Source organism: Spea bombifrons, chromosome 4, assembly GCF_027358695.1.
Source record: "Spea bombifrons isolate aSpeBom1 chromosome 4, aSpeBom1.2.pri, whole genome shotgun sequence".
Lineage (NCBI taxonomy): Eukaryota > Metazoa > Chordata > Amphibia > Anura > Pelobatidae > Spea > Spea bombifrons.
In genome coordinates, this window is record NC_071090.1 from 101,831,342 (window position 1) to 101,848,795 (window position 17,454).

Here is a 17,454-nt window from a genome sequence, read left to right on the forward strand (position 1 = left end):
TAAGCTTTTTCCTTGAATGTATACAAGGAAAGGGCAGCCCTCCCTAAAAATTAAGCAAACATTTGAGATTTTGTAAGACTTATGTTCATTTCTAAACAAAAACTAGTGAAAGGCAGCTTTTGAGGTTCCTGCTAATAAACATTCCACCTCTTTCACATTTAGATTTGCTGAGTTTTTTTTAGAGGGCGTAATTGTACATAGACAATGGGGAGTCGCTGGCTATTGTGTGATCTTCACATGTTCTGCCTTCAATTATCTTGCGTCAATGATGACCTAAAGAAAGAGCGCCATTATTATTATTATTATTTCATCTTTAAAAAAAAAACACAAAAAAAAAACGCTGTTTGCTTAAACCCCCCGAAGGGAAGGAAATCCTCAGATTGGAACCATGCGGTCATTAAACATGTATGTTCGATTCGGATGATGTAGTTTGCGGAGTTTTAAGAAATGTGGATTTGTGATATATATTTTTTTGTGTTGAGGCCGTGTTTCTTGATGCCGGGCTAAAGTTTTTTTATTTTAAAGCTTGTTCATCTCAGTCATGATGTTGCCAGGGACCCTTGTCGCTGCTATAATAAAAGGAACTTGGGCTGAATGGTTCTTGTACACCTCTGTATAATGTATAGTTAATGAAGATGAGGCTCGCCGCTCTTCCCCGTTCTGTGAATTAACCCTGAAGTGAGTTTTCTATTTGCAGAGCCCCTGAGGCGTTGTGTTAAATGCTGTTTCCAGCCACTCCAAACAATGCCAGATTTCACACATTGCTGGAAACTCATGCATATTTAAAGGGGTAGATGTGATGCCTAACAATCACCGGCTCCAGGAAGGTTTAGGGTACCTCTGTTCTAGGTCATGTTAGATGTTGGCTATATTTGGGTACAATGCCCATCTCCTTCTTTAAGGATGTTGGGCACTGTAATGCGGCCCAATCGGTCATACCTAAATCAGCTGATTGATATACATTTTTCTGGTGTCGGCCATGGTTTGTCAATAACTTTAGATGATGTGCACATCTTTACCTAATGCCATCATGTCTTGAGCAGGACCATCCACACCCTTTGTCCAAATAGTTATGAGATCTATTTGTCCTGTAGGTCCATTGTACAGCCTCACGGCATATGATGGCACTATATAAATTACCAACACCTTTTTGAATATGACAGTTATAGTAGTAGTAATTATAACCAACAGCTTCCTTGAGGTCTCCTAAATATGTTTCCCACTGCAATTTCTTTTAAAGATGTCCTTATGACACCCCATCGACGCAACGCGCTGGAATGTTAGCACTTGAGAAGTAAATATCTCTGGAATCTTGAAACCATTGTGGTCTGCGTCCTCTGTGTCGTCCTTCTAGCCCCCTCAGCCGCTTCACTTCCCCTGTAACAATCTGGTTTAGTTTTCCCATACCTTCCTCTGGGATTCCCTCAGCCCCATGCCATCCTAATTGAATAAAGGATTTGATCCGGCCCCGCTTAACCCTTTGGCTACCAGCGGTAGATCTGCGGCAACCCTTCTCACAGAGGTGGTGAGGTGTGTGATATGTTTTTATTACCAGTCTTCCTAGACTTCTTTTATCTTTTAACTTCTGGACTTTGTGGCAGAAGCATGAGGCATCTCCCTGTTCTCCAGATAATGAATGGTGTCAGCTGGGTCGTTACGCTTGACCGGTGGATTATCATAATTTATTAACTTTTTTATTATTAAATGTTAACAAAACCAAAACAGCCCTTTAAACAGTGAAGAAAATTCACACTAAGGATTTAGGCAGTGGTCACCTGATTTTATGATCCAGGGCTGCTTGTTGGCCCTCTGCTTAGTAGATACGTTTCTAACTACTGATTATGTGCAAGGAATCATACTGACAAACACTACCAGTTGATTTAATCGAGTGCAGCAGTGAGCCCATTCATAATTTACTATCAAACTACTATTAAACTAGATGTCCTGTTATAATCGTTCACTAACCGGCTGGCTTTATTGCAACGGGAGATAGAGTTACAGCAGAAAAATTTGCTAAATTTAGCATTTGATGCTTCACACTAAATCTGTGGCCAAATTTTAACACTCTGTGTGTATATATACGGTATATATAATTTATTTTTCATGTGTAGGTCCATTTTGGTCCACTCCCGAGAAGATGGAGAAGAAACTTCATGCTGTTCCAGCTGCAAGAAATGTCAAGTTCAGGTGTCCAGCGGGTGGAAATCCCGCACCAACACTTCGCTGGCTGAAAAATGGCAAAGAGTTCAAGCCTGATCACCGTATCGGTGGCTACAAGGTAACCGGTTTCTGGATTTGCAGAGCCACTAGGTGTAGTAGGAAGACAGTCCAGCAAAAGTAGATATACTGAGCTGAACCAGGGCTGCAGTATGGAGATAAAAGCCGACGCTTTACACTGTATCAATCATTTTTATTTTGTCTATGTTGGACAAGTTTGAACATCGTGGGCAGAACATATAAAGAACATGGAATATATAACCCTTATATGAATACCAGTACACTATGGTGCTACACTTTGGAGAAGTTTCAGGGTTCCTTCCAGCAGTCCCGTGATGTTCCACTGGGCATTTACTTATTTTGGGGAGGTTCCAAGACATGAGATCACCTTGCGTGCCAGCCCAATCTTTGAAGTGGGACCATCCTTTCTCCCTGCCCAGCATGCCGTCTGCTCTTGTTTTGAGCAGGTTTAGAAGCTGACGCTCATTAATCTCTCCCCCTGCTGATTGCTGAGCTTGTTAGAAGGATTAACGAGCTCAAGGTAATTAGCAAGTAGCGGGGGGGGGGATATTAACACTTTATCCACTTTTTGTTTTTTTTATCATCTTCCTACATATCATATTTTACTTACATTGTACTGCTGCTGGTACAGAAGAGGAGGACCCTGCTCTTGTGAGCTTTACAGTCTGTTAACCAAATAATTATCGGGGTGTATTAACTAACCTGGGAGTTTGGAGTAAAATTACATTTTTTTTGCGTTACATGTAATTTTTCTGATTTCCAGGTCCGTTCTCAAACCTGGAGCCTGATTATGGATTCCGTGGTTCCCTCTGATAAGGGAAATTACACCTGCATCGTGGAAAATAAGTACGGGAGCATCAACCACACGTATCAGCTGGATGTTGTTGGTAAGTCACTAATACGCATAACAGTTTGCGATAAATGAATCGAGAAATTCTATGAAATCAAGTTAAGAATGACTCGTTCTTTGGATTTTCTGCCTTTTTATACGTAATTTGCCTTTTGGTTGGAAGAAATTGTTAATGTTATAAACAAAATAATATTGCCACGGAGGGGTAGGTGATGTGATTTATTCCCTCGTAGGAAGTTTGTATTTGCCCATGGCTTAACCGTGGTCTACCCCTCTGCTCCACCAGATATTTCACCTCTGGGGCAAAATGCTTTTCTTCAGATGGCTCATCACAGCTTCATTCATGAGGCCACAAAGCAGAAAGTCGGAGAGCCTCCATGTTCTGTCCCAGTGATGGCTAATCTTCGGCACGCTAGGCGTTGCACGCTACTGTCCCGCGGTGGTCGGATGGTCCTTTTGACTGATCTCAGCAGAAGACCTGTCATATAGTCACATTTCCATGTAGGGGGATACATTGTCCTGTATGGAAAGCAATTTGAGTTGAGGGCAAATTGGTATCTCGCCTCAACGAGTGTTAATGTGGCTTGAATATGTAGCAAAAAATATATATAAAAATGGTAAATACACAAAATATTATAGCTCATAGGACTCCTTGAAGTCAGTTAACCCAAAGGAATTGACACTAACAGCGATTATTTAATCTACGCTCAAAAAGGAAGTAGCTAAAAATTGTACGTAGCATGGAAGGTCTTCTGCAATTCTCTAGTGCCTCAAATTGGTGACCTCTTAATTCTCCATAAGAGTTTGTAGGACAACAGAGGAATTTATTTTGGTGCATATGGTGCCGAGGTGATGCAAAGGTTCTGGAATTTTGGATTAACTCGTAGTTTCTTTGTATTTGAGAATTACTGGAGCTAGTGATTCCACATCGGTAGACATTCTGAAAGGGCTTAAAATATATTTTTTTATTTTTCTTTAAAAATTGTCTCCCAACTCGGATGTCATAAGAAAAAAATGCAAAGTAATACTTTTTTAAAATGTTTTTAATACTTTTTTTTTTATAAAGTTTTCATAATCCTTTGGCCCGGCCAAAGAGAGACCTGCTTGTTTTTTCTGCCCTGTATCTGGAGAATCAAGAAATTATCCTTCATTTCCTCAAATAAGTAGCCAATTCTCCTCTCAAATATTTCCTTCACTAACATCCGCCTTTAATTATCCTACATATTTTAGTTTTCTTAACTCCCCCCCCCCCATTCACCAACCTCACAGATCCTATTAAATTTCAGATATTTCCTGTAAAGGGGGCAGCGTGAGGCCTAGTTAAGGTGCTGAGTTTATTTATTCTGTCATCTTAAGTTTTCCTTTTTAAACAAAGCTAGTTCTTTCTTGCCCCCCCCTTCTGTTGCGATTTAAAGGGGGAAACGGATAGAAAATACAAATTAATGCCTTAATTGCTCCACATATCAGACCTACATTATATGTTTGTGTTACCCAATGGTATGCATAATTATAGAAAAAAATATTTTTGTGGTTTTTGTTTTGTTTGTTTGTTTTTTCTTTTTACTAACCACCATCCCTTTTACGACGATCAGATTTCTTTGCTGTCTGTCATTTCTTGTGGAAATGGACTGCTCTTTTTATAAAGAATGCCGTTAATTAAAGGGCCCTTTTGTTGATGCCGAGTGCGTCTGGGTTGTTGGTTGCGTCTGCATGCGGAGATTTATCCAGTTAGTTACCTGGTTTTATTGCTCTGGTTAAATGGTCGCTTTACATTCCTTGCATAGCTGCGTCCAGGGCTGATTGTGTTTCCTGGGCGCATCATAATTACCATGACGTACTGAGAGGTTTACGTCGTTCTTACCAGTGTGTTTTATTTATATATATATATATATATATATATATATATATATATATATATATATATATATATATATATTATGATGGATATATTCTCATTACATACACTACCATTCAAAAGTTTGGGGTCAAGCTAGGAAATTTCTAGCTGTAACGTAATTGCAAAATGCGCAATTAGCATTTTTTAATCTTTCACTTTGGTTGACGTGCCATTGGAATACAAGGACATTGCTAAGTGACCCTAAACTTTGGAATGGTAGTGTGTTTATGCGTATATATATGTGTGTGTGTGTTATTTCTGTGATATACATTTCATACACACTGCTGGAGATATATAAATATAATTCATGTAAATATGAGGGGCTTGTTTCAAAATGGTGGCTTGAACATGAAAATTGCTAAACTTGTTGTTTTTTTTTTTTTTCTTTCCCTTGCCCCTGCAGAGCGTTCACCGCATCGGCCAATCTTACAAGCTGGGCTCCCGGCAAATAAAACGGTCACCGTGGGGAGTAACGCAGACTTTTACTGCAAGGTGTACAGTGATCCCCAGCCTCACATTCAGTGGCTCAAACACATAGAAATCAATGGGAGTAAAATTGCTTCGGACGGCTACCCGTACGTGGAGGTGCTAAAGGTACGTATATATCCGGAATTCTCCCCGTATGCTATGTGTATGCGGTGTCCTTATGTTTTCATTGAACAATTGCTGTAAGGCATGGTTCCTACACCCTGGAGGGGAAACAAGCCATACAAATGCAGTTTACAGAGCCTACTAAATGCGATTAACTACTAAATGCATTATTTATTAACTAGCGAGACGCTCAATATAGACCCTTTTTTAGAAACGTCTCCTAATAAAAAATGCAGACCCACAACTGCAGGAAATGTCTATTTCGGCAACAGATTAAAACCCCCGAGTCTGCTCTATGTAGCTATAAATGAAAGCTTTTATTATGCCTGTATCTTAATTAAATTCTGTCCGCCGGCTTTTTAGCGTTTGCTCTCAGGAGATCCTGTTGGCTGACAGAGCCCCCCAGGCAATAGGAAGCTTTTGTCGGGACGGCGCTGTCCTTTCCCACAATGCAGAGCTCTCAATCTTAGAAAAATATATACACATATATTTTAATTTCCATCTTTAGCATAAAATGTGTATTTTCTTGTTTTACGTTTAATGTTTTTGTGCTGCTCTTGTCGTATTGGTAGTTTCTTAAGAGACATGAACACAACTTTGTCATCACTGTTCAATAATATAAAAAGTTGCACATTCAGCGCTTTTAAATCACTGTTTACTTGCATTTTTTATTTTTATTTTTTTTTTGCACTGGTATAACTAGTAAAGTACGCAATGTGAGTTTAAAAGCTTTCAGGGTGGGATTTGCTGGAAAAAATCCTCTTGTCCTAAAGGAATTTGTTTTTAGGGGGGCTCCTTAACAAAAGTGGCAATGGCTACATTTTTAGCCCCACACAGTATGCCACATCTCCCAGGGGCCGTGGAATACAGATTCGGGGGGCCTTGGGTGCTTAATGAAATGTTGCCGTATTTTGTCTTCCCGTTGCTATGTTGACTCGTTTTGTGTTATCGGTTTGTTTCAGCACTCTGGGATTTATAGCTCAGATGCAGAAGTTTTGACACTGTACAATGTGACAGAGGCAGAGAGTGGGGAGTACATATGTAAAGTGTCCAATTATATTGGTGAGGCCAATCAGTCTGCGTGGCTTACCGTCACCAGACCCGAGACAAAAGGTAAAATCGGTGGCACCTCCTGTTAACCAAAAAAAACAACAATATTTATGAAAATCCAGGGCTCGGTGGAAGTCTCTGCCAAACTCTTGGAGGACAAATTATTTTATTTTTTTTTCTCCTTTTTATCTGCTTTATATCCATGGAAAAATACTTCTTGCGTGAGGCCTGGTTTAGTTTACATTCCTTTTCTTTCTGCTCTGCGTTTCTTTTTTCTTATGTCTTTATAAATATTTTTTTCATAATTTGCTTTCTTTAAATTAACCGAAATAATTTTCCTTCTTCTAAATTCATATTACGGATAATGATACATTTTAAAAGGAATTCTTCTGTCCGCAATGCTTGTTTTCCCACAAATATCCTTGTGCATTGACTGCATTGTGAAGGGAGACTCGCATCAGCAAATATACCATAAATACTCAAATAACCCGATTAATTACACCAATTTCCTCGTTATTCCATTTAATCTCTTTCCGACACTATTAAAGTTTGCAATAATTTGCCAAGTTAATGTTATTGCCCGAGACCTTGACAATTCGAATGTCCGTGTTCTTTCTTTTATCTTGTTGAGGTAGCCATGGACGCACAACTTATGGTTTTTTTGAGTATATTTTAATGTTAATTTCCTCATGAAGTAGTGTTAAATTGGTATATTTTAAGCCAAATTGAAGCGTGTAAGGCTAAATCGACTTTTGACTGTAGTTCAGCCTTACAACTTTGTCCACCATAATAATTGTAGTCCGGTTTGTAGTCCCAGGTCTACTTTTGTTTGAACAACATATGAAGCATCACGTTATCTTCTTCTTTGCTTTTTTCACCCATATGCTAATCATTAAAACTCTCCAGCTATTTATTCACTTACTAGTTATGACTAATCGTTCTTTCCCTTTAACCAAGCATCGTCCTCTTATGAAACTAAACAAGGCCGTCACGCTGGGGGTCTCATTTTTCCATGTGTCAATCTCTAGCATGTTCCAGCGGGCAGGAGGCCTCGATTTTCTTTTTTGGTGACGGGTTTTAACCATTGTAGCTTCTCCTAAAGTCAGCCATCATGGACAAGCGCCTCTCAGATCTTCTAACCAGGTTTCTTTCAGTGTTTCTGTTCCTGGGGCCCCTGGTTCCAGGGCAGTACTTGCCCTTCTTTTCTGGTTTCTCATGGTGTTTTGCTTGTCCACCCTCTCGATGCTATTCTCTGTAGACTGCAGGCGTCAACACCACCGACAAGGAGATGGAGGTTCTCCACCTGAGGAATGTTACTTTTGAGGATGCTGGCCAGTATACCTGCTTGGCCGCTAATTCCATTGGGCTCTCTCATCATTCTGCATGGTTGACCGTTCTTGAAGGTATATAAGGTTCTTTACTGTCCTTTTTCCTAAGCGAGACATGCATTTCTGACACAAAGGATGCCAGCAGTAAATTTCAAGCCCCTTAGTTACCTGTACTCAACAGATTGCCAACTTAATCATAACATATATTGGTCCTTTTATCCCCGATTCATAGTAAAGCCCTTCAAACCGAGTCAGGAAATTAAGGAACAGAATAGAATTGTTTTCTATGAGGAATGCCATATATAGAAAACTGTCCTAATAATTGTCAAAATCCCTTCATTTAAAACGATTACCAAATGAGAAATCATGCATGGTACTATTTATTTATTTATTTATTTATATATATATATATAATATCTCCATCGTTATGTAGGAAGAAACTTTTGAGTATTATGTCTGAGGTTTTGGTCACTGTCTGTTAATATAATTTTCCTCTTTTATGTTAGCCATGGAGAGGGAGTTAAAACAAGAATGGTAGTGCTGTGGCTCTGAATTCCCATTTTAATATCGGTTGAAGGCTCCCATGCTACTTAGAGACACCGTTTCTAACGAACGTTGAAAACTCCACTGGCTTTCAACAGTCTTAGCAGACAAATCCCTTTAAACCTAATGCAGAACTGATGTTGACAGTGATTGCTTTAAAGGGACAGAACGGTGTAGTTTTATCTGATATTATACACCAGAGACATCCCGGGTATCTCTAAAAGCTGCATATTAATTGAATTTGCCCTCAAACTGGATCCTGTGTCATTATAAGAAATGTATGCGTGAGTCAAAAGTCCAGTCGTTCCTTCATTCCAGCTGCCAATTCTGAGAAATTAGTGTTTTTTGCCTGTGAATTTGGAACCATAGGCCATTGATAGCGATGTAACTATTGTTATTGGAGATAAAAGTGGTTACCCTATACACATAAACTCTGTATTTGGCTTCTTGAAGGAAGGAACGCTGGATCCGGTGTTTGTTGGTATCTGTTGGTTCTTTGGGGTATAATGTTTTTCTTCCTATCACCTAACAATGCATGGGGTTCTGTACCCACCACTATATATACACTTATGGCATATTTGGATACTAATCTAATGCCATATTTTTCATCATACTTGCAGATAAAAATGCATTTATCTGAAATTTTCTTAATCTGACTTATTCCTTTTCATTTCGTTATCTCTGTTTAATGCAGTGGGGTTCTGGGGATTGAGTTAATGCATATAAATATATATTTGTGTTAAAATAAATACTTTCAATTGTATTTTTTTTCTATTTTTTATAATTTCTATACATTTCTGTGTTGTAGACATAGCTTCTGCTATATAATGTTTAACGTTTCCTCTGAGTCCTATCCATCTCGGTATATAGCCGGTTGTTTGCATAGCTGTATAAACCTGCTCATTGTGTGCGGAGAACAACAACAACAATAATAATTAACTTCTTGTGTGCCTGAGCACAGCTGTGGATGAAAAACCGGCACTTATGACCTCATCATTGCACTTGGAAATCATCATCTACTGCACCGGGGCAGCGTTTGTGTCGGCAATGTTGGTGACCATCATTATCTTCAAGATGAAGCACCCCGCTAAGAAGTCTGATTTTAACAGCCAGCTGGCGGTGCACAAACTGGCTAAGAGCATCCCTCTGCGCAGACAGGTAACAGAAAGTATATAGGGGGTTTACAATACTTTTTATATAGAATGTCCAAGTGTACTGAGGGACTTCCCACTCGAGTGGGGGTTTTGACCAACTTCAAGGTCAACTATCCCTGTAACTTTATTTATTTTAACCATAACTTACTTAAAACCACCTATTGAGGCCTTCTCCTTCTGTTTCATCATCAGTTTAATTGTTCTGTTTAATCGTTCTGTTTAATCAAGTTTTTTAGTTTAGGCATTCGCTTAAAGTACGCTGAGATTCGTCTGCCTTATCTTATGAATTTCTCTGTCCTTTCCTTCGCCCTCTTTTACAAAGGCTCCTGGCAACTTATAATAGGGGAAAGGTAACCTAATGGGAAGGGATAATCCATGCAAATCCACGGAAAAGTTAAATACCCGTCCTCATGGGACACATGGGTTATATTTTTATTGCACGAAATGAGGCTGATCTTTGGTTTATTTGGTGCAGAGAGCTGTACAATGCTCGGTTCTGCCGTGTGCCTCCTCCCTGTCCTGGCGGACATAGCCGGTTTCTTGCAATGCCGATAATCGTTGTTGGATCCTTGCCGTGAGATTTGGGCATCCAACATTCCATTCCAAACCCTGTCCGCACCTGTACAGCTTTGCTTGTGTAACAACCGGTGCATAACACATGGTTTGGTGGCACAGCTGACTCAACCAAATCTGCCTCTAAATTTTACAACCAAAAACATTAATGTTAAACCCTTTCAACTTTGATATCAATCAGTGCTGATTTCTACATGGGTCGTTGCAGAGTGGGGTTGGGGGGGGTTATTTGTTAGGAAGAAATCTGAAAAGGTTTGCAGGAGAAGGACATCAAAGTCTATCCATGCAACCCAACTCTGTGTGTCAGAACATTGCGTGGGGATCGTAAGCCTGTGGAGCAGTAAGTGATGGAATTGGCTGGACTCGTACCTTCTCGTCTACAAAATAAGTCCTGAGATCAATTAGCGATTTCCTGTTCAAAGATGATTTATCCGATTCCTTGTCCGCATGGAAATTTAAAATAAGCTTTTTGTCCTGGGATAGATTATATTTTCTCCAGATTCGTGGTACATGATGAACGTTTGATATACAAACGGGAAAACCAAAAGCAGAGGAGTAAAACATGTACTGGGTCAAATAGGCAATTTCAAAAACCACAGCAAAGCGCTGTTCAAAGAGCTGGCATGAGGCTTAAAATAAATGTGAACCAGTGATCATGAAAGGAGAAAGCAATGCGACGGAAGCCTCGGCGTGTATTGTTCTGCTTGGAATTCGTTGAGGTGCTGCAGTGCTTTTATAAAGAGACAATGGATGGAGAAAACACAAGTTTTTGGGGTTGTTTTCACATCAAGTGAAACATGTTTTTAATTTCTCGCATAACATGGGTTTCAGTCCAATGAATGTTTCTGATTATCAAGATGTTGTGTAATGTCCCATGAAACTAATTTGCTTTATATCAGCCGAGTATGAACCGTACTGGCAAAGCCCTGGTTGTACCCGTAGTATAGGGTGTTTGTTGGGACTTTTCTTATTGGGCTGGGTAAATACAAAAATTGGAGGCCAAACGCCATTGGGGTATTTAGCATTGAGCACCGGTTTTAAACTGACACATGGGCTATTATTTTGGGGCTATATCCATGGATCCATGGGCCGGGTTCTCCTTCTCTTTTATGAATGTGGATTTGACCCCCTTGATAACATTATTGCAGTTGGACAGGCTCTCTACCCTTTAAAATATTGTTGGGACTAGGTGGGACATCATTAGAAGCAGGCTTGTGTCGTTAGCAGCTGTTTTTGGTATGAAATATAATATATTCCCAGTAGTACACTTTGATTTATATTTTATGAAATGCTTGGTTCAGTGCCTTTAAGGTAATCGGCAACTTTTGTTCTCCCGAGTGCAGGTTTCAGCAGACTCCAGTTCGTCAATGCATTCAGGAGTGATTCTGATTCGACCTTCTCGACGTTCGTCCAGTGATTCCCCCATGCTGGCGGGTGTCTCTGAATATGAGCTTCCTGAAGACCCCCGCTGGGAAGTAGCAAGGGACAGGTGAGGGAAACTCCTACCGCTATATAATAACAATGTCTAGATAGAGTATTTGAGAGGTGGTTCTACCAAGGCTTGATTCCTTTAAGAACTCCGTGCCTCCTCCAGCTCTTATCATTTATATGCTGTACGTTTCTACAGGCTCATCCTTGGAAAGCCGCTTGGAGAAGGCTGCTTTGGTCAGGTTGTCATGGCAGAAGCCATCGGCTTGGACAAGGATAAACCCAACAAAATCACCAAAGTCGCCGTGAAGATGCTAAAATGTAAGTCGCCATTGGCATGCATCCACCTTTTGTTTAATCGCCGGTGGCATGGCAGTTCATGGAAAGCTAAAATGCTTATTCTTGTTTTTGCTTTTCAGCTGATGCAAGTGAGAAGGACCTTTCTGACTTGATTTCAGAGATGGAAATGATGAAAATGATCGGCAAGCACAAAAACATTATTAATCTACTTGGCGCCTGTACCCAGGATGGTATGTTGATTGCTTTGTTTGACTATAAAATAATATAATTACAGCTTTTGGATTTTGTTTGTACATCATACGCTGACATAATTAAACCTTTTCTTCAGTTTGTTTAGTTCATTGTGATGAATTTATCACAATGCCAGTTTTGACAAAAGAGGGTGTGATGATCCTTTATATTTTCAGGGCTAGTAATTGGACCAGTAAATGGCGCTCCAATAAAATGTACACATTGTGATGTGATTACCCCAAATTTATATGGCCCTTTTGTGGCCACGTGCCATGTAACAGAAATGGACAATGATGAAGACTGTTAAAAAGAGATGACCGTACAACTTAACTCTTAATGGAAGACGCCTATCTTAATTTGTATTCTGTTTTTCCTCTGTGAAGTATATGTATGTATAATATATATTTTGTGTGAGGCATCTGACACACGGTGGCTTGACCGACACACCTACATATAACTCTACAATGTCCTCTCGCGTAGGTCCTCTATATGTGATTGTGGAGTTTGCAGCCAAGGGTAACCTACGTGAATACTTGCGGGCACGGCGCCCACCTGGTATGGAGTACTGCTACAACCCCAGCTGTGCCCCCAGTGAACAGCTCACCTTTAAGGATCTGGTCTCTTGTTCTTACCAGGTGGCCCGTGGCATGGATTACCTGGCCTCTAAGAAGGTAACACCATTTTCCTGTCTAGAGTTTGGCACAGATATCTCCTTCCAGAGTATGGAGGCAATCACCCTGACAAAATTCATGTATTTATATTATATATGTAACTCATTATAATATGCCTATTAAGAACCAAACCTGAAATGGCCCCCATTTTATAAGTTCCAGCCCCCCAGGAATGGACATTTTGTCTATTATTAGGCTCTTCCTATGATGTGGTTTTGTCTATAGATTTTCTTTTTCTTTCTTGCAGTGTATCCACAGAGATCTGGCTGCAAGGAATGTTTTAGTGACAGAAGACAGCGTTATGAAGATTGCCGATTTTGGCTTAGCCCGCGATATTCATCATATAGACTATTACAAAAAGACAACCAATGTGAGTATTTTTGGGAAATCGGGGGCAAGGACCATCATCTAACCCCCATTATCACCCGAAAGCATACCCTATTTAAGATGCAGAAGGTATTTTGCTTGAAGTCTGTGGCATAAACTTTGCTCATAGAGATCAGCATTTTTTCTGGGTACTTTAGTTGTTGACCCTTGTGAGATCACACGCCTCCATGTTATATGGTGGCAGCTCTCCCCGTGTGAGGTCCACCTTCTATTTACACTCAACAAACCCAGTATGTGGGCATTGCCATATGTGGGTGCTAATATATATTTCCTAGCATTCTAGCCAGTGTGGTCTGTGGACGCCCGCGTTGCAAAGATGGCAAGAATTGATTCTAGATTTTGGATTTTTTTTTTTAGGGTCGGCTACCTGTAAAATGGATGGCCCCAGAAGCTCTTTTTGACCGAATATATACTCATCAGAGTGACGTGTGAGTATACCTTCACATTTATTGGGTGCACTAAATGTTCAAAGTGCGTCTCGAACTAATATTGACATATTAACACTTAAGTCAATTGCGAGCTGTTACGACTAGGTTCAGGTTCACATCCAGCAATGGTTTGTTGCGTTGTGCGAAAGATAAAATCATATGGTACTATCTAAGATATTGTTCATTTTTGGAAATGCTCTGTTAAAGCATAAGACCTCGGCGTTTGATAACCATGCCATGGCTCTGTTTTTAGTTGGTCGTTTGGGGTGTTGCTGTGGGAGATCTTCACTCTTGGAGGATCCCCTTATCCAGGAGTCCCAATGGAAGAACTCTTTAAGTTGCTTAAAGAAGGCCATAGGATGGACAAACCCACAAACTGCACCAACGAGTTGTGAGTACATAAACTATGAAGTGGCTGTAGCTATGTGTATAAAAAATGGTGGGGTGTAAAGTGGATCAGTCGTCAAGAACATTCCGCTGGTGGCTGTGACAATTGCTCCATTTACAGAGCTTTGTGTGTTTTTTAAGTGTTGTGTTTTTCTTTTCCTGTTTCATGAGCTTTATTTCACATCCGATATGTGCCTCTTTCCTAGGTACATGATGATGAGGGATTGCTGGCACGCTGTTCCTTGTCAGAGGCCAACCTTTGTACAGCTGGTTGAAGATCTAGACCGCATTGTGGCTCTGAGCTCGAACCAGGTAATCCACTACAGTCTAGGCCAGAGGCTTTGTTTGGTCAAATATACCCACTACATGCGCACAGAGCCGAATAACACAATTTATGTACATCATGTGCAACTGCCAAACTTTAAAGTGTCCAAATGTCCTCTCTCAACAGGAATACCTCGATCTCTCCATGCCAGTGAGTCAGTATTCTCCGTGTTTCCCAGACACTAGAAGTTCCACTTGTTCCTCGGGGGAGGATTCTGTATTTTCCCATGACCCTTTACCAGATGAACCTTGTCTTCCAAAATATGCCAATGGAGGATTAAAAAAACGCTGACCTTGGGAGTTGCAGCAAATGAGACTTCTCCTCTTCCAACTCCATCAGACTTCAAGCTACGAACATTTTGTATCTAGCATTCCGAAAAAAAACTAAAACTTCCAGAATTCCCAGACAATGCGGTACGATTACATTCCTGCATCTCCAGCGCTAACCTTTTACCTCGTGCATTGTAGGATTTTTTTTCCTTTTTATTTCACGATTGTATGGGATAATTTATTACCCGATGACTTTAATCATACACACTTTCTTTTGCGCAAGAGGTTTGGACATTTTCAGCAACTTGGACAACTTTTTGGACGTGTCGGCAAATTGTGAAGATTCAAGCTAAATTTAGTGTTTTTTTTGAAAAGAAAAACAAAAAACAAACTTGTGTTCCCTTAGTTTTTCTTTCCACCCTCAAGTTTCATTACACTCCATATAAGTGTCCTTAGGTACCTGGAACACACGTTGTCGTTCTTTTTGTCTTCTACAGAGGGTATATTTGAACAAACAAGGATATTTACCATAAATCACGAAACTTTCAGCATGCCATCTTCTCAAACAGTTAGTCCTTGGGTCTTTCACCAAAGAAACCTCAACACAGTCCCGTTTTTTTGTGTTTTTTTTAATATAAAATCCATAGCTGGTTGAAATGTATAACTGATGCAGGTTTAATTTAAGGTTACGTGCTGTGACTGATTTAAATGATAGCTACACAGAAGTCTTAATATATTAAAGGAATGTTTTAATGCAGCTACATGTAGGCACCGTAAGTGGACTGTTCTGAAATCATGCACACAGATTTCATTCATACGTTTTTAGAATCCTTTGACCAATCAATGGTACGAGAGGTGATGCCCGTTGACCTGTCCTCTTCTCAGCTCTTACCCAGAATCCTCCTGGGATTCTGATTCTTTTAATAAAGACTATAACCAGGGGCCTGAATTTTAAAAGTTCGATTCAAAAGGTCTTGAAAACCCTACGGTCGTCGTTTTACGTCTCTCTAATTAACGGAAAATAAACATGGGCGAGTGTACCATTTTATGCTTTCCTTGTGTATATAGCTAGAAAATGTATAAATATGAATTATATATTTACATGTCTTTTTAAGAAAAATGTTACGAAATATATACCAGTTTGGTAGTAAATTGGCTGGTAGTTGTCAGTTGCTATAAACAAAAAAAAAAAAAAATCATATATTTTGCTACGTTTTCAGTTTGTATTTTTTTAAATTATGTTCGAAAAACCTTTCTTATTTCAAGTACAAGTCCCTAAATAAAGAGCGGATCAACTTCAGTTGACTTTTCGTTTTACACAGTTGAATTGATTTTTTATTTTTTTTTTCTCTTCAATGTTGCTGATTAGTTGTTTTTTTTTTTTGTTTGTTTTTTGTTTTCTACTGACTTTTATTATGTTATGCTTATAAATCCTTGATCCTGGTACCCATTAAAAGTTAAAGTGGATCTGTCGCTTTTGCCAAATACAACGTGACGCTCTTCTGCAATGAAACCCACACGATGGTGTTCACCCTACGTACAGCACATGGGAAAAATTGGAGATATTTCAGTGAAAACATGTTTTATATATAAAGTCAGGTATAGACAGGAATGTGACTGTTGCCCTTTAATCGTCTCATCTCCTTCCCAGCTGTGTTTATCCATGTATAGACTCTCCATCTGCTATTGCATTTTTCTCCTTTGTTACATTGTGCATGCTGTTCCTTACTCATGCCTTGGTCTTTTCTTTTCTGGTCTTGTTGCCTTCTCCATTATTCCTGGTTTTGCTGCATCAGTCTCTTAAAACTAAAATATAATCCACAAATGGTTATTAAAAGAAAGTGGGTATGTGTGTCTTGCGTCTTTGGATTGTATTTTAAGTCTGCAGAAGAATTGACTGTGATCCTATGATAAGGGTGTCTGCCTTCTACTTTCCCAAAGCTCTGCTTGTTCTATGTTTTCTCCGCGTCTTCGTTCTTTCTAGCCCGGGCCTCCTGGAGCACCTTGATTGAAGCAGATGACGCCATGATGAGCAAGTGTTCTACAAGGCCGGAATAATGGAGATGGATCCATAGAGAAAGAAGTGGTTCTATGCAGAATCCGCCTGCGTTTTTTTTTTTCTGGCCTCCTGGAGCACTTCTGCCATCAGGGAGAAGCCTCGGCAAGCACCGCGGGGGCGGGGGGACCTCCAGTCGTGTGGAAGTGCTCCAGGAGACCAGTGTAATGTAGCGGATCACCGCGGAAGAATGAAGAAGCGGACCTGTGGAGACACTGGTCAATGGGGTAGTGGGGCCACCGTATGTCCGCCTTTGCAAACTTTTCAGCATTTCAAAGCAATGACTTTGTTCACACGTGGTGTCTGTGGAAATCTTGCTTTTCCTAGTTCTGGCTCCCCAAAAGCTCTTATGTGTGCTTCTTATGAGGCAGGCGAGGATGGCAGGCCCCAGGAATGTAGTAATCGATAATAGCTGGAGCGTCCAAACCAAACCAGTAGAGTGCTGAGGTAAAAGAGAGGGATAAAGAGCCAAATCAACTTTTTCAGCAGTGCAGTAAATCGGCTTTGGCCGGTGCATGGCATTAGACTGGTTAACAAGGTTGTGATAAAACGGGTATTTCATATATTCCAACAAGAGTTAAGGAGTCATTGGGTTTGCTGTGGAGTCCTCTGGAAAATGCTGGGACTTGTTTGTTGAGCCTAATTAAAGCTATAGCTATTTTATACAACGCCATAAATATCATATTCTGGCACTAAATCTAAAAGAGAGAACTCTTTTCGGCAGCTTGCAAATTGTTCTACCATATTG

The 17,454-nt window shown here is 40.0% G+C and overlaps 1 protein-coding gene across 3 annotated transcripts in view; it reads left to right on the plus strand.

Moving 5' to 3' along the window:
- FGFR1 (fibroblast growth factor receptor 1) overlaps nt 1-15,967 on the plus strand; it is a 38,690-nt gene extending 22,723 nt beyond the window's left edge. For 2 of the 3 annotated variants that reach the window (XM_053463037.1, XM_053463039.1), the window contains 14 exons: nt 2,112-2,278; nt 3,002-3,125; nt 5,389-5,579; nt 6,539-6,689; nt 9,459-9,661; nt 11,568-11,713; nt 11,852-11,973; nt 12,072-12,182; nt 12,664-12,854; nt 13,102-13,224; nt 13,599-13,669; nt 13,923-14,060; nt 14,263-14,368; nt 14,508-15,967. In XM_053463037.1, coding sequence (XP_053319012.1) covers nt 2,112-2,278; nt 3,002-3,125; nt 5,389-5,579; nt 6,539-6,689; nt 9,459-9,661; nt 11,568-11,713; nt 11,852-11,973; nt 12,072-12,182; nt 12,664-12,854; nt 13,102-13,224; nt 13,599-13,669; nt 13,923-14,060; nt 14,263-14,368; nt 14,508-14,672 — 2,009 coding nt within the window. In that variant the 3' untranslated portion in view covers nt 14,673-15,967. Of the gene's footprint in view, nt 1-2,111; nt 2,279-3,001; nt 3,126-5,388; nt 5,580-6,538; nt 6,690-7,884; nt 8,030-9,458; nt 9,662-11,567; nt 11,714-11,851; nt 11,974-12,071; nt 12,183-12,663; nt 12,855-13,101; nt 13,225-13,598; nt 13,670-13,922; nt 14,061-14,262; nt 14,369-14,507 lie in introns of all 3 variants that reach the window. The other variant, XM_053463038.1, reaches the window with a different exon arrangement.
- Nucleotides 15,968-17,454: the final 1,487 nt, after the last annotated feature.